This window comes from Rhipicephalus microplus, chromosome 3, assembly GCF_043290135.1.
Source record: "Rhipicephalus microplus isolate Deutch F79 chromosome 3, USDA_Rmic, whole genome shotgun sequence".
In the NCBI taxonomy this organism is placed as follows: Eukaryota; Metazoa; Arthropoda; class Arachnida; order Ixodida; family Ixodidae; genus Rhipicephalus; species Rhipicephalus microplus.
The window spans coordinates 125,107,958-125,128,113 of NC_134702.1; the positions used below are offsets into that span (position 1 = coordinate 125,107,958).

General features: G+C 44.5%; 1 protein-coding gene across 1 annotated transcript in view; it reads right to left on the reverse strand.

The window, feature by feature from the left end:
• Window positions 1-12,734: 12,734 nt before the first annotated feature.
• The window catches only part of LOC142802946 (neprilysin-1-like), a 41,458-nt gene continuing 34,036 nt past the window's right edge, over window positions 12,735-20,156 (reverse strand). Inside the window, exon 5 of the mRNA XM_075888030.1 lies at window positions 12,735-13,082. Coding sequence (XP_075744145.1) covers window positions 12,744-13,082 — 339 coding nt within the window. The 3' untranslated portion in view covers window positions 12,735-12,743. The remainder of the gene's footprint in view (window positions 13,083-20,156) is intronic.

A 20,156-nucleotide genomic window follows, 5' to 3' on the forward strand; every position in this document is an offset into this window, starting at 1 on the left:
CTCTTTAAGTTCCGCGGCCCTACGTGTACTGTGTTGTATTACGACCTGTGTAAGCCTAATAGATGCATCTTTTAAGATATTGCTTCAAACTGTGAGGGTGACCCTCTGCTACGGGAACTTGTACCATTTCACTTATATCCTCCGAAGAAGGGTGGTCCACCAGCCGAAACTGTTAGGATTAAATAAATATTTTATTGTTTTGTTTCCTATAATGCACTATTCTCGATATATATATATATATATATATATATATATATATATATATATATATATATATATATATATATATATATATATATCTTCAAAATACGAAAAAAGTTATGAACAAGGAGTGTCATTGGAGCCGATGTTTTGACACGCGTTGCAAAATGCAACAATGGGCCCTGCACAGCACAAGAATGCTGGTTGAACGCTGTAGCGTGTTCATGAATTTTTCACCTCACAAAGCCTTGGCAGTGGCAATAAATCTTCACTGCACTGAGAGGTTCATCCTTTGCACTGTAAACACAATGAGAAGATAGCCTTCTTTTGCTGTCAAATGTTCGTCAAACACAATAAATCAATCAATCATTAAACATTATTTGTGTTCTTTCCACAAACAGACAAAGTTGTGGCAAATGCCATCTGTCTACCGATAGCTTGACGAGCCCGCTGCCCCCTTACAAGGTCTAATGGCAGCACAGTGACCATTACGTTTGCATACAAGTTCAAGAAAAAAAAGAAGGTACAATAATATAAAACCACACATCCCTTGGAAACATAGGTTTGAATTGGAGAAGAAAAATAAGCGTGATAGAAGAATATATACGTATTTTAACCTCTAGCATTTACAAACTTCAAGCGTAAGTTGCCCTATGCACAAGAACACATATCGTGATTATATAATAATTGAGAGAAAAGGTCAGGTATGGCACAAGCATAGAAACGAATTGTTGAATATAACTATTATTTTAAGAAAATACCAATCTGTTAGTAGTACCAACCTGTAATTTGAATATGTATTTCGCTAACAACTGGATGCGGCCTGCCGTAGAAAAAGAAATTTTAGGACAGTATCTCTATCTCTGATGTTTGTTTGAAACAATATGCTATTGTTATCAGGAAACATATATAAGTCAAATTTTGTCAACAGTTTGTCAGTGAGGTTTTGATGACCACAATAAGGTTGACTTAGCTAAAATTTTTGAAGCTTCTTTTACTCATTGCATTCTGAAGCGGCTGGCAGCTGAAATATTGTTCCTTGTACTTGGTCGTTTCTTCTTTTTGGCCAGTCGGTTTTTTAGAACGCGTAAAATTTGCACACTGATTGTGCGATAAAACATGAAGTCGTGTCAGACTGAATTTTATGCTTGTGTTCATTTCTTTCATTGTGAACGGTTACCTCAAAGGGCCAGTAAAAAAACCCAAGTCGAAAATTTGTCCCGAAGCGAAATATGCCCATGTTTTCTATGTGTACATGCTGTCACAAAAACTCTTCGCATGCATGCTATAATAAGAAAGCTACAGGGTTGAAACTTCAGTTTCGACAGGTTTCAAATTTTTGCTCGGTCTCGCCACCATTCCCTGCCATAGAGAGAGATGCATGTCGTAGCCTGCCGTCACAACTACGGGTTCGAGCTTGTTTACTGCCCCTTTAAGGGATGCGATATAGGTCTAAAAGAGCTATATCACAAGCTCTCACTGGATTGGGCACCTACCTCAACGGTCTCGTCTTGTCCCCTGAATTTGCTGCATACGTATCCGTAAAAGTCCTGGCACGGGTCCACGCTTGGGCTTATTCTAGCTCGAAGCCATTGAGCAGCGATGCGGCAGATAGGCGTCGAGCATACACGTGGGTTTTCGCCTGGGTTCGAGGGTACAGGAACCACCGCATGCGTCTTATTTGGCACAAACGCTGGTGGTAGCGGCAGAAAGTCAGGAACTGACACCGTTGGAATCCACAGCCCGGAATGAGTATCGATCCCCTAAGAAGAACGAAAGTGTGAACTTCATTGCATGCGTGTAGTTAATCAAGTGAGGAGGGCTTACTAAATATGTTGAGAGAGCTGCCTTTCAGAGAACCCACAATTCAATTTTTAATGGCCTTTTTCCGCCCTCTTTTAATTTGGGAAGTATAACTTCTTAGACTGGTAGAGACCTTGAGATTTTCTTCACAAGTAATAATAATAATAATAATAATAATAATAATAATAATAATAAACAGAAAAAAGCAATGCGAGACCAGTTCCTACACTGCAATTGTCTACAAAGAAATTCTTGGAACCAATCATGATGTTGGGCATATTTTGGGAAAGCCGGCAGGCCAATGAAAAATAAAAAAACTTAGAGGCAAGATTTGTGATTTCGGCTACTTCTCTTTTCAACGAGCACCGTTAACATTAGTGTCGAATTTCTTTCTATTGTGGCATGTGCTGAGTGACTCGAGTGTTCGCCTCGCCATTGCTTCACGCCAAATGAGGGTACTGTTACGTTCTTTGAGTAGCTCATCCTATTGCTTATACCTACAACTGCACCATGCATTCGAAAACAGAAATATCGACAGAAAAATATACCAGAAATTTGGACGCACCAAAAAGACGACGAAAGTCTAGCTCGCATTTATGAAAGGCGCCGTGAGTATACAGGCATATTTTATTTTATATAACGTAGCACGAGAGCGCTTGCGTGTATGCGCTAACACATACGGTGAGGAGTATGGGTTCACTTGATTTCTCTAGTCTTGCTCAAAATGAACAATGTTGATTCATTCTCTTGGAGCTGTTTATTATGGCCGAATTTTCAACGAAGATGAAGTTTGATAAATATTCATTTGGAGCGATGTACACGCATAAGGGACGACGACAGAGGATGAACGATAGTGGAAGTTTATAACGAAGTATCACCGGTAACTTTACGAGGGCAAAAGAAAACGGTTAGTACACTTCACATTAAGGCGCGCCAGGCAAGGTCACAGAAGAGATGATGGGCAGCTAGCTCGTTGTGCTTTTGGCTAGGCTTTACACTGCCAGCTCTCCCACGCCCCCGATTTTATACAAAATATGGTTGTTACAGGCCCCGCATTCCTGCTTCTCTTGTTGACCACCTGTACTGAGTGATTGCGTAGTGATTTAGCGCACGCGCGTCGAACACTATTTTCTATGACACACGGCCAAATCCGAGCTTTGGAGACCTGCTGTAACAATAAAATGCCATAGTTTTGGTGCAAGGGTCAAGCAATGAATAAGGCAGAGACAAGTTAGAAGCTGACAAGTTAGAAGGATAACATTTGTAGAAGCACTGTGAATAGTGAATATGAGTTGGAGAGGCAAGCAGGTCACATCAAGAAAAACTTGATCACCGCCACAAGCCACGCTCAGAATGGGGCTGTTGGTGAGAAACGGAGTATGAACGCAGATTACTTTAGGTCATGAAACAAAAGATGTCGCTTGTTAGGGTACTTGCTTGGGCTGGTTGGTGTCTATAAACTGTTAGGCTAGTGACTGTGACTGAAGTCGCACGTTAGTTTTTCTGCAATGTTTCGTTTTTTCAAGTGCTCTTGTTAATAACATACTCTTAATAATGTAACAAAAAATAAGACAGCTTGAATCTGAGGTAATGCATTGGCGCTGCAAAGCGTTGCATTCACGCCAAGAAATCATGCATTGCGTGCGTGAGTACTTCAAACAGAGCCATTGCACACTCCACTCTAGCCGCGACGCACTCGAAACGCTGCTGGCTGTGTGCTGAAACCTACAGCATAACCACAGTGGCAGAGTACAGCAGATGCAACTTTATGACCGTGGTGACGTTTGCGTTGCCCTTGTCAATGTTCGCGGAAGTTAAACCCCATCAATTATTATTGATTCCGGAACATTCGTTCATGGGTGGAAACGTTCTCCTCCCCGAAAGCTACGACTTTAAATAGATGATTAAAATAGCCTTCAGTTTTAATTGTGTAAAAAAAAGAATAACACCTACTAGTTTCCAATATTATCAAGACATAAATAAAAAGTTATGACCGAGTGATTCCAGATAAATACATCGAAACAAGCAGACTTCTTATATTTTTTCGTCACAGTACATGACTTCTAAAAATAATCACACCTAGGGAGCCGTTGTTGATGCTCTTGCAGTATCATGTTGTTTTTCTCTTGATACATTATTTTGTTGGTGTAAACAGCACGCTTTGTGCAAAAATGCGAGGGTCAGAGTCCCATTGGCGGCCCCGGTGGCCTTAAGATATAAAAGTTAAAATTTAAAAAGAAAGAAAGAAGAACACCTGGGTGCTTTGATTGACGTTGAACAGCCTATAGAGTGGTTGGTGTTACCGTGGTTATACTTTACTATGCCTGGTATCGCGAAGTAGTTTTTTCGTGTAAAACCGTTACATTTATTGCTATCGCTGAAGTGTAAACGAGTCAATAAGAATCCTTCCGTGCCCTTTGAGTTTTCTGCTATCTTAAGAATCTACTCAACTGCGAATGGAATCAATACTTTTGTTATACCAGATTCAAATCAAGCATTACTTCAGTCAGCCGCCTGGCAGAGGTGCGTCACCAGATTTATCAGGTCATCGTTGTCGTAGTGAGAGAACCCTGAATGACTAATCGTCTCATCGCAAAGTAAATCATCAGAACGTTTTCAGTGTGCAAGCAGGTGGTTTAGGCAAACGTATTGTAACAATAACCACTGCTGTTTGCCAAACAAGAACAACGATTTGACTATGACGGACGGCGAGGTGGAGGGCTGTGAAAGTATTTATGACTCGGGGTTGTTTAACGTACATGAAATCTAAACCCAAATGTCTCAAGTATTCCCGCCTCCATCGAAAATACGGTTGCTGTGGCCGGCAATAAATCCAGCGACCTTTCGGTCAGCCGCCGAGCACCGTAACTAGACCACCGTGGAGGAATTCAAGCAAACAGTTTTATGTGCTTAAAAAATTGCATTAGGCAATGTCACTCTTACATTCCTTTCATATTTTTCTGGCACATCTTGAGGCACTCGGTATACAAGGTCTCGCTTGTTGCTTTGCATCACTTATTCTCGAAGAGGGCTTCAATCTAAGCTCGCCTTGCAACGGGAAATGTTTAACATAGCACTACACTGGATGAAATATGATGCCAAGACTGTCGTTTACTCCTGTCGATTACCGATCATGAGTTGTGGTTATTTCGACCGGGGGACTGCTCTTGTAATGGCTTCCTCGAGCCCAGCCGGAGCTAAGCTTGGTGGTGGGTTGAGTGGGGAGACGTCCTTTAAGCGCGGAAAGAGGTGAGCGTCACGTGAGCTGGGCAAGTGCCAAGGGGTGTCAAAGTGTCCCTCAACGGAGTACGTTATGTTGGGCTAGTTGGTACATATTAGGCTGAAATACGTGGCGCAAGGTTAACAAAGAGAAAAAAAGACGAGACAGAAAGAACGCGTTCAGCAACATTCGGTGTTCGGAACAGTGCAAGAAACATATTGATCAGATCTGTGTTATTCTAATGTACAATTCCATGCGTAATTACGCAATAGTGCAGCTTGTGAACAAGTTACCCGGGATGATTTTAACACACTTACCGTTGTGTGAAGTTCTTCAGATGGCTGAAAGTACGGGAGGTATATGACCGCGAACACGCTGCCTATCACTACTAGCACCAGTGTGACCACGAACAAGAACAAGACACGGTCATAACCAGGTCGCTTGCTGAACTTCTCAGAACTGTGTTCTTCAAAGAGCAAGAAGTTGTCAGGTATCCGGGCCCGTTGTTCCTGCGCAACGAACATTGAGAACCCGACAGTTACGCTTGAAGCCGGCGTATTCAATTTTGAGGGAAATAACCACGCTACAGAACGGCATTGATAAAGCGTGCTGATTTATTCAATAGCAGGCGTTACGCATAGTACGACGAGCATCGTCATAACGTATTGCTACCTTAAGTGGAACTCCACCAATTGGTAAAAACAAAACACCGCCTACGAAAGCATGATGAAATGTTAGAGCCTAAATTAGATAGGGTCTAATCTTATTTGAAAGAATGCCTTCAAAATACAAGCTTTTTCATATAAAACGCTAGTCTATACACAAATTATTCAGTGAATAACAATAACATCTTTGGGTGGATGCAAGCATACTAGAGATACAAATAAGGTGATCGTAGTTGTCTTATCAGATCTCTTTGCAGCTTACCTTATTTCGTAGCTCGTGCAGGCTTGCTGAACATACAAAGTGTACGCACAATTCTCACATTGTTCTTAAAACCTTCGAAAAGTAAACAAAATAAATTACTTTCAGAGCTTTTTCGCGCTATTGTAAAAAAGAGGAGACCACTTTCCAACGAAGTACAGACTTCAGTACCATCACCTCCACTTGCGAGATCGCCTTCCGAAGTAGCCTTCACTTTACGTCCACTTCGCGCCTTCACTTCCAAGATAACAGAGCATAATTGTAGTTTTTGGCACCGTATTACGACTTTTACCTACAGGACTTGAAAAAACCGTAGGCGAAGCACGATGAGCATGGATAACGCTCTTGCACAGCGTAGCATAGAGTGGCTATGGACCAGTTCGTTTTTTTGGTTTAAAGTGCTTGCTCATGTTAGGTTCGTGTGTTTGGAAGAAGGCGCTTTTTATCATATTCTGAGTTTTTTTTTTCGTACGCCGTCATGTTGATTCATTGTTTGTACTTCACAATAAAGTTCAGTGGTAAGTCAGCGGTCATCTTCGTTCGTGTAATTGTCTCCTGTTTTTCCTTGCGCTGTATAGTTACTCTACAAAATTGCTTAACTGGTCTGCCACGAGGCTGTTGCGAACATAAAACGAAAAAAAAAAAACAAAAAAATATCACTCTCCTTGAGCGGCTCACCTCACGAAAAGAAGTAGTTTGCACCGGCTAACGGTATCTGATGCAAAAAGTTTCAACAATGCGTCAGTTCCACTATGAATAACTGAAATGATGCAAATTGATGGCGAGGTTGCACCACGTTTTTTATGTGTGATCAGCGTTGCAATCCGTTGTCAGCGCAAGCTGGGGATAAAACTGCCTCATATCAGAGGTATACGCAACAGACGCGATTGAATGCGGTGCTGGTGCCTGCTTAAAGCGAGCTTGAAACAGATGTTCAGTGCCACTCATGCAGGAACCAGTAAGCTCACAACAGTTTATTGTATGCAACACTCCTCAGTGCACGCAATTTGCAAGGCGGCACAACAGGGGCAGCAATTGTTGTTGACTGACAGTATATTTCAGAGCAACAGCAGCGTAACTAGCAGTGCCTATTCGTGCTACCGAATATACTAGACACTTTAGACATGCTACACCAGTCATTCCAGAGGTTGCTGCAAATGGAGTCAGAGTGTATATGATGCGTAGAACGATTTGGATTACGCACGAGCAGCAAAAAACCTTCAGTAAAAGTATTGCTACATTTTCACGTAAAAGAATCACAAGTTTTTCAAGCAAAAATATTTTGCTACGTGAAATAAAAGCACTGTAGAAGCTACTACACAAGCTCTTCTGCTCTACTGGTTAAGCATTTAGGAAAAGGATTGAACAAAATTGATACTAAAATGTTGGGCGAAATTACAATAACTGCAAATGGGTACGCTCTTTTCTAGAGAACGCTTAGTACATCAACGTATACAAAAGAAACACATCACCATTGGTCTTGAAAGCATCCAGGTGAATTCCGAGCGATTGGAACACAGGCAATGCCCGTGATATGCGCAGGTCACGTAGGCTGCCTAAACTCTGTTAGAGTGTTCAAGCGTGCCTGCGAATATAGGTCCACCCCGAAATGACGTCGGGTGCTTGGGTTTATACGGAATGGCAAGACCCACTATGTGGTATCCTCAAGCACTTGAACGTTAGTGATAACCAACCACCTCTTTATTGCGTGCCGGCCATCGTTTGTAATACATTCAATAACTCGCAAGGTACTTTCTCATTTGCTTTGAACAGAATAAAAAGAAAAATATATTTCAGTAGGCAATGAGGGCGCAATGCTAAAGAGACCGCAAAGTCGATGGACACCTGTGGAGTTGTAAGACTACTCAATTATTGACGAATGCCTCACAGTGGGTATGAACCACTAGAGAAGGTACCAGAACAAGAAGAAGATTTAAAAACTTTGTCTTCACTTTCTTCTCTTCATCTCATGGCTCTTACCAAATGCTGGCGTTGGCCGAGTAGTAGGGAAATTTTTTTCAGGATTTCTCCTAGTGTATTACTCTTATAAGCTAGATATAAGTGATATCAGGAATTTTATTCAAAATTATTGGTAATAAAATATTTAAAACTGAAAAATAAATCAAATTTTTTTCAAACTGTCAAATAGATTCCACAATGGCAAAGAAAACATCCCTGTAAAGGCGCTAAAAGTAAAGTAAAGGCGCTAAAAGAAAGAATAACTGATTCTGTACCATGCAGACCTAGATTCTTAAGAGCTGGTACTACAAATCTTTTAATGACGCGAACCAGTGGCTGGATAAAAATAAATGACTAATTATTCCCGTGTCATTACTAAACACAGCAGAGGGAAAAGCAGTTAACTAGCTCTATGCAGGTATAATGATTCATTGATATGTGGAGTTTAACGTCCCAAAACCACCATATGAATATGAGAGACGCCGTATATAGTGGAGGGCTCCGGAAATTTCGACCACCTGGGGTTCTTTAACGTGCACCCAAATCTGAGCACACGGGCCTACATTTCCGCTTCCATCAGAAATGCAGCCGCCGCAGCCGGGATTCGATCCCGCGAACTGCGGGTCAGCAGCCGAGTACCTTATTCACTAGACCACCGCGGCGGGGCTCTATGCAGGTATAAACTGAAGGATGTAACACGGCAGCGAAATTTCGTTTTAGCCACTTCCATTACTCTCGACCACGATAAACGTCCTACAATTCTGGAGAGGCTGTGAATACACGTTCTGATTAGTTTAAGCGTAACAGTTTTGATTATATATACACATGCAAATTTCATTGGTGTAGTATTAAGTGGTATAGCGTGTGTATGACAGGCCTGTGGCACGGAGGTGACAACAATTGGTTAATTTTAGACCAGTGCAAGTTGAGAATGAGTGTGAGCCAGTTGCATCGTGCCGCAAAAGGACAGGATGCATCATATGGGCCATGGTATTTTCGCCTCCAAAGTGTATTAGTATTAGATGATTGAGTATTAGATATTGAGTATTAGATGATTCCTAGAGGAGAGACAGGGAGATCAAAGTGGAGGAGAGTGGGAAGAGGAGACATGCATGCTAACTGGGGGTGCGGACGTCACAGAAGGGGAGCAGGAGCGAGTGTAAAAAAATTCTACAGGTTCCACGTACCTGGGAATCGACATTATGCGAAGCATGCGGAGGGAAGGTGACCGTGTTGCAATCTTTTTATTGAGAGACACGTCATGAAACGAGGCTAAATATATATGTTCAAATGTTGCCCTCACTGATATATGTTGAAGAGTTGCAAATGTTTATATAACCAGTGGTTTCCACTTGCGCAACGACGCCAACTAGAACATGCGTATTAGCAACACCATAGGAAGTGTTTGACGACGGCATTGTGACATCATACTTGTCTTGACCAAGGCGTCATATTTGTCAAACCATCTCATCCTCCCATGCTAATTTTGGTTCATGCCAAGTTAAGGGGGTGACCACGAGAACAGCCAAATGTCAGCGGATAGAGATAGATAGATAGATAGATAGATAGATAGATAGATAGATAGATAGATAGATAGATAGATAGATAGATAGATAGATAGATAGATAGATAGATAGATAGATAGATAGATAGATAGATAGATAGATAGATAGATACGTTCAATGTCGCTAAATTTCGCCAAGAAATGCTTCGCATATAAACAATTGGCCGCGTATCTGCGTGTTAATCAGCAAATGTCGTCCAAAGATGATAGTCTTGTGTGTGGAGAGAGTGAACAAAAGGTTTTATGTGATGTTCTGCGCAAGAAATTAGGTGAATGGTATTCTGGATGCGCTGCGTCAGAGTGCCTCGAACGTGCAGCGGAGGAGAACGAGTGCATGAAATCAGGTCACACGTGAGTCATGAGCGCCATCTGGCAGTTTTCTTGGAAAAAGAAACACGTGGCTCTGAGACGGGTGCACGCGCCCATTTCAGAGGTGAAGGTGTAGAACGCAAGGCGACGGGTATATGCCACCACAGTCTCGTCTTAGTAAAGCGTTGGAAACACTCGCCTTTTCGTGCAAGCGTTGCACGGTTACCTATGTATGCCTTTTCTAGTAAAAGACGCACGTGCAAACTGTATACGTGTTGTTATGATGCCCCTGACATGCACAATAATTGCTTTTTAATTGACAATCGCACAAGTATGAACGCTGAATCTTGAGCAACATAGGTGGGTGATGCGGATGGGGTCGGCCGGTTCTAGTTCCCGGTGCTGTTAAGAGTGGCGGAACAAATGAATATACAGACAAACAGACAGACCAAAGTTTTTGCGATGAAGGTCCCCAAGAACGACTTCCGTCTTTAAAAAATGAGAGGGTAGGAGTCGCGAATGCGCATTCGGGATGGACACCGCTGGAAAGACTGGAAGTGACGGGCGCAGCCCCCTCTACAAGACGCTTCGCATCGAAAAAAATAGCGTCCATTCAACTTTAGGTGCAGGGTAAAGAACCGTAGATGGTACGACTTTCCAGAGCTTCTCACTACGGCGTCTTATCTAATCATACTCCTCTGTGGAAGCGTGGAAGCGCAGCTATGATACTTATATAGGGTGCATCCATTATTTCATCGCTTCAATCGCTCGCGTCTGTCCACGTGGCCCCTGGCTCGTCCAACGCTGCCTCTGCGGCTCTGAGCAGGTTGCCGTAGTGACTGAGAAAGAATGGGATGCGCTTGGGGAAGAATGGGGTCGCTGAGCGACTGTGAAAGTACCCAGGGATAGGTTCACACTATGCGCTTTGCTACACAGGTGCTGCATAGTCTATACATCGTTTACAAGGGAAGATGTAAAGGATGAAAAACCAGGGAAATGACCTATTCTGGAGTTCCCGCCCCTTATCCGTACCTTTCTCGCAGCCGAAGGCTCTGTGTGGAGGTAGTAAGTGCTTTCAGTTTCGAATGGTATTCTTAGTGCTTCAGTGTAGCTCTGGGGTTTCTTTGATGCGCCATCTGCGTTGGGCACTTCTTTCAGTAAACGCGGTTCGTGAGCTCTCGGAATGCTGCGTTAGCAAACAGGGGGCCATTTTCTGCGACCCAGATGATACCCGCCCTTTGTAACAATGAGGGGTGTATTGCGAGTCAATAGAAATATGTCGAACACCTACGTTATCAAGCGATAGCAGTTACATCAAGGGAAAACGCCCCTTTGCCATCAAAACTACGCACGAAGAGAGGTGAAATGAGCAGGTATTTCGAGCAAGGCCACGCGCAGGGGTAAAAGAGAGTCAGAGTGGTAGTACAGCGGCAACGAGAGATGCATATTTACGAAGCGCGCAATAAGTCTACCGACCTGTGCAGACTATGTTGCTACATTGTGTAGTGGAGAGGAATGAAAAAAAATCTTTCTTTTAATCCTTCAGGACGCATTCAGCGTATAGCGGGCATATTCCACGTAGGGACCGACAGGGAATACCTGGCGGCCGCCTCGTGGGGCTGCTGGTGCAGTGAAATCAAAATTTTCATTGCTGAGCCCTGCCTGCCGACAGCAGTCACATTGAAAATGGTACAAGTAACCTGACATCTTGACGCAGGGTCCGTAGGCCTGCCAGTCGGAAGGTGCTGGTTTTGCCGAATGAGTCATACACTGAATCTTTGACCGGAGTGTTCTAGGTTGTAATTTTCCTAACATGTACGCTAATGTAGAAAAACGTAAGACATTGGGGGCCAGTGTCATACCGAAATGCCCCCTCTCTCTACAGGTTTAGTGTTGTGAATGTGAAACAGCAGCATAATAGATACGAAGTTAGGTGACGTGTCTATGGCTCACGTAGCAGATTTTCATATTTATTAGTGATTTCGAGTTCTAGCACCAAACCAGGCCAACTACTTGAGCTTCAAATGTTTCCATAAAATAAATGTATTTCAATCCAGCTGTCTAGCTTTGTACTTTGGCATCTGTCTTAAGTGCACCTAGAAAGCAAGTGCACAAGGAGGGGGCGAAGAGTTGAGCATTTTCGTTATATGAAAGAAAACCTTCATTGCGATTTTTCGACACCTTTTCATGCCTTCTTTTCGTACAGCGAAAGTTGGCAAAATGGGAGAGAAAATACTTAACCAGGAAATGATCCAGGGGTCCATTAAACCAGGTGTGAAACAGCAACCCTTTTTGCGTAACAAAAACATATCGTTTTCCAGTTCAATCTTCTTGCTCTATTTTTTCGTTTCTATATAAACTAGTATTCGGTCAACACTCAAAAAGTGTAGTAACTATGAACACGCAAAAAAGCATCTGCTGTCTTGCGAACACAAGTATGGCCTTAGTAATAGAGCGTCCATTCGTCCACAGACAACCAACCATCCTGGCAAATGCGGGCTTGCCAAGCGAGACACTAGTGAGCAATCGGAATTTCTGCATTTTGATGCACACCTTTTAATTGTTATGATAGTTCTCTGACTGGCCGCACAAAGAACGTAGGCTGAATACCTTCACCATTGAAACACGTTAACAGCAATGGATATATTCAGTGAAGCTTACGAATGTGTTTTAATATACTTCTTGTGAAATCTTTTTTCGACTCGAGGGCACTGAAACATGACCAACAGATGGATAGAATGAGGTACAGAAGTAACGAATTTACTACCAAAAAGTGCACTTCTCGTGTGGATTCATGGGTGTTCTTGCAGCGCAGCCAAAAACGTCGGAGAACTCCCGCATGTTCATCAGTGGCACTATGCAACGCGCGCGCGGTGATGCGTAGGGTGGTACTGCAGAGTTGTCTTCAGAGCACCCCTTCGCGCAGTGGTTGACGAAGAACAGCTGCTGCACTGACATGTTGAGCCCGGCGAGGTTTTGGTCCCTGTATTCACTCACTGTATGCTCGAAAGCATCATACGCCATCTTGGTGCCCACGAGGTCAGCCAGGTTCTCGCTGTCAAGCTCATCACTCAGCGTTTCTTCCTGGCCACGTAGGGACAGCTGGAAATATAAAACTTTGCGTGGAATACTTATTTTTATACGAATCATTATTTCAGAATGCTTCCAACAAAAAAAGGTGGTAGAGAAGTAGTAGGGTCATTAGACGTTGAATGTATCTGTGTTTGTCTGCCTCTATTTTCTGGGCGTCACATTATTATGCACTTTACGTGCATACGAACACTGCGCAAGTTTGTCCACGTCCTTATGTACTGTACAGTGAGGCCTCGACACTGACGGTTACCAAGTCATTAATTCGGACTCTCTCTACATTTTTACACAATGCATCTTTAGTGGATCATAACTCTAGAACAAATTCGCTCCATTCCGTTACATATCAGCACCTGACTGTCCACTAGTAGCATTTAAATTCAACATATACTTGTGTGTTTGACAAGGAAATGCTCTAACTCAAAATAACGTGTACTATGAACTAACTGAAATTTGTTTGCTTTCGTTTGTACCAATGTTTATGGTGTCCAAAAACAAGTCAAGTAGAATAAACGTAAATGTGGCATATACAGCGCACCATATATACCAAGCTCACGTATGCTAAAACATAACGAAAGAAAACACGAGTGTATTGACTAAATTTTTATTGCAAATATTACAGTAGTGACAGAAATTAAGGGAGATCATGGCGTCAACACTGACTCATGACGACATTACAATGATACTACCGATGTTAAATATTATCAGTTGCTTATTCGGTGCCTTGATGGTGACCTAAGCTTTGCACATTGAAATCAACATTTTTCGGGCAGACGCGACCCTTGTGCATGTTTTCTGCTATTAGGATTCACAAAAAATTACGAAATTGCATTGTCAGTTAGTGAAGCACGGCAGCCGGAACCCACGTTTCGAGATATGAAATGAATGATCTACAACACCACTCGTGAGCTACGAGATAACATTGCTGTGAAAATGACACGTCGTTTGCCACTGACAAGTACAGAAGAAGATACATGCATTTTTGCTTTTATTAGTTCGACGATAGTACTGTGCTTGTCATTGAACTATTCGTATTATAATGCATTGAAAAGCAACCTATTAGAAGGAATTTACAACTAGAGGTATCAGAGAATGGCTGGCCACAATAAACAGAAAAAGATACATATTTCTATACTGCTGTCGGATTTGGCAGCTTTACAAAATATTTGTATGCTTAAGGCAACACTGATCGAATCATGTAGAACATGTCTTCAAGGTATAGACTCCCACGTACGTGCAAAAACAAGGGCATTTGAATTATCAACGTTTCTCCTGTTTCAATATAAAGTACCACGAGCTGCTCACGTGCAGCACTACTTATGCGTGTTCTAAAGTTTAAAGTTCACTGGGAAGTTGCTCACACCTACGTACAGATATACGCTTTCTTGAAAGCACACAGTCCTTACCCTCGAGCGGCTTCTTTGCATGGTCATCATTACATAATCCATATGTACTGTTTAATCTCACGTTATATAAATTACTTTTATTAAATGAAATCTTCTGGGTATTATACATCCTGCTTCAGCCCGTTGAATACTTCATTGGCATAGGCAGCTTACATTTTAATAATTATGATAGTTCTCTGACTCCTTTTGCTACTACATGCGCTGCATCCTGCCGAACCTCTCCACAGGGCCCCTGGGACCACCACTCTACTTTGAAGACTGTTAAATTGACTAGCGTCATGGATAGAACAGATCTGCGCTCTCTGTGAACCAGTTCTCTACGCTTCCTGTTCTATTCAGCCCCACCACAGCACCAGCAGCCTGTCAACACGCAGTTGAAGTAGGACAACCTCAGCCAAAGGCGCACTCCGGAATGTGGGCTCAACTAGCAAGATGTGGCGAAAATTCATGTCAGGTGGGGGGGGGGGGGAATCTTCTGATGTTCATAGACGGGTCTGTTCAACACTTTTGCTCTGCCGTGATAGCAGCCATCGAGTGCCGCCTTCCCTTCTACGCCAGCTCCACGGTAGTTGAATTGGCTTGCCTTCACATATCAGTGAACTACCTCACTTCTACAACGCCCCTGCAGCCCTTGGTGATCCTCTGCGACCCCGGCCAGCACTGCAAGCGCTGCTGCAGCCAGAACGACCTTGGGACCTTGCGACGCTGCTGCACGCCAAAGCGATGCAGTATCACGGCACAAGAGTATCGCGAGAGGATCTCATTGGCAGTTCAATAGTATTGAGTATCTGTATTTCTGTGTCAAGATGCACTTGTAGAATGCATTCCTATATCATTACCGACACAGATGGGCGAAGTTTCGATTATATTGAGATATACGTTGTTGGGCGGTAGTATCACGTTGCACATGTGTAAGGAATGGTCACGTGTGTTTGCGATGTAAAAAGGAAAGTTTTGTGCATAAACATGGAAAAATTATGACACTGCTTGGCAACACAAAGAGGGTAACAAGGGTGTTCCACACACACCACGGCGAATCTCTACTGGATAGAAGTTACGCATGTGTGCTGTGTGGTGTCCTATTTCACTCGCAGCCTCGAAGTGATACCTGTACGTGGCGTGACCGTATGCTGCTAGCAAGTTTCTGAGTTTCGATTACCACCGGAAACCTTGCGACGGCGGCCGTCTTATCAGGATCAGGGCGAACACCTTGGGCGCTGACGACATGCCCAAGAAAACGAAGCTCTTCGAAAGCTAATCGGCACTTCTCTGGCTTGATTGTCAAATCTGCCGAACGGATTGCCTCTAACACTGACCGAAGGCGCTTGATGTGCTCCTCAAATGTAGCCGCGAAGATGACCACGTCGTCTAGGTACACTAGGCAACACTGCCACTTCAATCCGGAAAGCACAGTGTCCATCATGCGTTGGAACGTTGCCGGCGCACAACAGAGACCAAACGGGAGAGCCTTAAATTCGTAAAGTCCGTCCGGGGTAACAAAAGCAGTCTTTTCGCGATCACGTTCATCAACCTCGATCTGCCAGTATCCACTTTTCAGATCTAGTGATGAGAAGAACTTGGCACACCGAAGTCGATCTAACGTGTCGTCGATGCGTGGAAGGGGATATACATCCCGTTTAGTCACAGCATTCAGTTTCCTGTAGTCGACACAAAACCGTAGCGTGTTATCCTTCTTCTTGACAAGCACCACGGGAGATGACCACGGGCTGTTAGAAGGCTGGATAACATCATCTTCAAGCATTTCTCGTACCTGCTTCTTGATGACTTCCCTTTCCTTAGGGGAAACACGATACGGGTGCTGGCATACCGGCCTGGTTGTCTCGTCCGTTATGATCCTGTGTTTTGTAATGCTCGTGCGCCGTACCTTTGAACTGTTGGAGAAACAGCTGCCAAATTCCCGCACGAGGTCGTATAGCTGTTGACGTTGAATCTCTGAAAGATTAGGATTTACGTATATTGTGTCGCAGGCATCAGATGGAAGTTTCACATTCGGTGACGTCGTTTCAAGACTGCATATTTCTGTCACTTCACAGAACTCATGAAGAAACGCTATTGCCGTCCCTTTTGCGATGTGCTGGAATTCGTTACCGAAATTCGTCAAGAGGATGTCTGTGCACCCGTTTCGCAGCTGGATAATCCCTCGTGCCACACAAACGCCTCTTTTCAAGAAAACATCCACGTTGCTCTCCGCCACACCCTCGTAGTCGCTGAATGCATCATTATGCACGAGAACCATTATACTGCTCCGTGGCGGTACAGTCACATCATCGTCGACGACGCGCAGTGGAGTGGTACATCGTTCATCTGATCGTGCTACCTTTAAAGCTTGCTCCGTCGAAAAGGACACGCTCGACCTCTGTAAATTGATAATCGCACCATTAGCTTGTAGGAAATCCATTCCCAGTATCACTTCCCTCGAGCACACAGGCAGGACGACAAAGTCACCGACGTAAGTGAAGCCCCGTATCATGACCCTTGCGGTACATCGGCCGGAAGGGGTTATGAGGTGACCACCTGCAGTACGTACTTGAGGTCCACCCCATTCGGTCAGAACTTTCTTGAGTCGCTTCGCTAATTCGTAACTTATCACAGAATAATCCGCACCAGTATCGATCAAAGCATTGAGCTCTAGTCCGTCAATCACCAACGGCAAGTCTGAAGTAATTTTCTCTGTACTGCACTCCTTTACCTGGAAACAGTCGTCGTTATCAGGCTCGTACCGCAGTGGAGGATCTTCACATCCCAAGTCGCCAGCGGCCTCGCCTCCACAGGTCGCCCTCTTCAGTTTCCCGGATTTGGGCTAGGCGAACGCTGCCTAGACGTGCTTGGGAAGGGACGTGGGCTAGACGAGCGGTAGCGCATAGGGGATGGTGAGCGTGGTTGATGACGACGAGGCGGGTCAAATTCCCGACGTGAGCATAGGTATTCTTCAATCTCGGAAGGTCTTTCGCCGTTTCGCGGACACGGTGCATTGATGGCGAATCCCCTAAGACCAGCTTGACGATATCGGCAGAATCGGTACAGGTGGCCAGCCTCTCCACAGTGGAAACACAAGGGCCTACGTGTGGCATCTCGCCACACATCGCTCTTCCGTGGCATCATCTCTCTCGCACGAGGTGGAGTGCGTGTTGCCTCTACGATTTCAGGCGGGCTGCGCATTGTCTGCACATAAGTACTTGGTGTCTCGATCGGCGAACAGTGCAGAGTAGGTCGCCTGAGCACCTCGGAGTACGTTACCGCCCGTCGTGTCGCCGGCACATCACTCCGCGGCTCCCGCATGGCCTGTCGAATTTCGTCTCGGACAACTTCAGCAAGAGACAGCTCGGGGGTGACATCAGGTGACTGCAGTTTCCTTAATTCTTCCCTGACAACAGACCGGACGAGCTCGCGCAATGTGTCAAGATTATCCACGACGCCTGCTGAGTAGACTCCTGCGGATGCACCGGCTACGTCGCGGTTGTACTGTCGGGCTCTCTGCTGAAGCGTCGTTTCGATGGTTGTTGCTTCCGACCGAAACTCAGCAACAGTACGGGGCGGATTGCGGATGAGTCCCGCGAACAATTCTTGCTTTACCCCGTGCATGAGGTGGCGCACTTTCTTGTCTTCCGTCATGCCAGGATCAGCTCGCTTGAAAAGGCGGGACATGTCTTCGATGTACATCGCGACAGTTTCGTTCGTTCGTTGAATCCGTGTGCGGAGAGCTGCTTCCGCCTTTTCCCGGCGATCACTGTTGGCGAACGTACTCAGTAGCTGCCGCCGAAACTCTTGCCACGACGTCAGAGATGCCTCGTGGTTTTCGTACCACACTCGTGCAGAGTCTTCCAACGCAATGTAGACGTTACGCAGCTTGCCTTCCTCGTTCCACTGATTTAGATTTCCCACTCTCTCGAAATGCTCTAACCAGTCTTCGGCGTCCTCGTATGGGTCACCATGAAACACCTTTGGGATGACCGGTTGGCTTACGATGAGTTGTGCCGGCGTAACTTGGCTCGTCATGGTGGTGGCGGCGCTTGTCTCCGTCACCGATGCCCTTGATACAGAAGGGAGTGGCCCAAATTCTGGCAACTCTCCTCGGATACGGCGGCTGACTCGTTGGTGCACCGGTGTAAGCTCCACTGGTTGCGGCTGGTCAGTGCTTGGACTTCGCTCTTGCGTGGGGCTCGGAATCATGTACCCAGCACCTCCACCAGAAAATGTAACGGATATAACAACCTCACAACCGGGACGTCCTATTTACAAGGTTTAATAAGGGCGAACTTGTGCCCAAAGCCAAAAGAACTACACAGTAGCTGGGAGAAAGCAGCGAACGCTCGTCGTCCTCTTCTTCTCTTCTTTTCCGCTGCTCGGTAGCAGCTCGTGCACAGGCTGGGCCGGCTCGTGCCTTCCGGCGGGCTTCATGAGTCGTAGCGATGCCGTCAGCGTTCCTCTTTTAACAACGTCTGCGTTGTACTGCGCCTTAACAATTCCTCGTGGCATTATTATCAGTGGTTCATTTAGTGTTTGCATACCGCATAAGCTCTGCCAATAAACTCCGAGCTTTTTTTTTTGAAGAAGGTTTTCAGGTCAGTTACGACTACAGCTGAAGTTGTATTGGCTGCAGCCTTGTCAGATAAGGTACTGGACTGGATTTTGATGGCTGAAAAAATTGTGATATGAAAGACGTTCGCCATTGACGCGCAGTTGTGCTTTGTATCAGCATCAGACGCAAGAACTTAGGAATGTCTTTAGTGCGATGTGGTAAACGTTTCCACAGTGGTGTTATGTCCAAATAGCGCGTACGCACGAAGGCACAGAATATTTGTTTTATGTTCCCGTTTCGATAACACCGCTTTTCGTACGCATCAATCCCCTCTTATCTACGCCCTATGTGTCGTCAGAAATAACCTTTCCTCCAGTGTGCTCGGTGGATCTATATTTAGGGTGCCTGGCCGCTAGCCTGGAGGTTTCTGCTTCGATCCCGGTCGTCGCGGTCGCATTTCGGTGGCGGCGAAATGGTAAAGACCCGTGTCCTGTGCGATGTCTGTGCACCAGGTGGTCAACATTACCGGAGCCCTCCACTTCCGGGTCAGTGAAATTCATATAGTTGTTTGGGTACGCAAAACCATACACACGATTGCATATGCTTAAATTCTACTGACAACAAACTTTATGCATTACGTCTACAGGACCTAAGATTCAAAACGTGCATCATTCCCAGACTTTGTAGAGCTCCGTTCAGAATGACGCCATGAGTTGGATGTTGCGTAGCTGTTCTGAATTTCGTTTCTCAGTGGCTCTCCTTTCTTTTCAGAAACAGTGACCCCAGCGTCATTGCTTCGAGCAAGCACAGCTAAGTCTGAATTAAACATTTGTTGCATTCAACTTGATTTTTTTCTAAGAGAGCCTTACTTTATTTTAGCTGAATAAGGTGGTGCTCATTGTCGAGCTTCACAACGGCGGTTGCCAACAAAAGTCAACTAAAGAATTTCTAATAAAGTTGCAATCAATTTTCAGCGTGATATGTCTTATAAAAAACGGTTAAAAGCTTTTCAACTTCAAATATTTGAAATTTATTTGTTAGGCCAATTAGTACATCTAAAAATGTTGACTTTTTTTCACAGCACATTCACAATTATTACTGTTATTCTGTTTTTGTGTACGCTCAGGAGCTAAAAAGCTT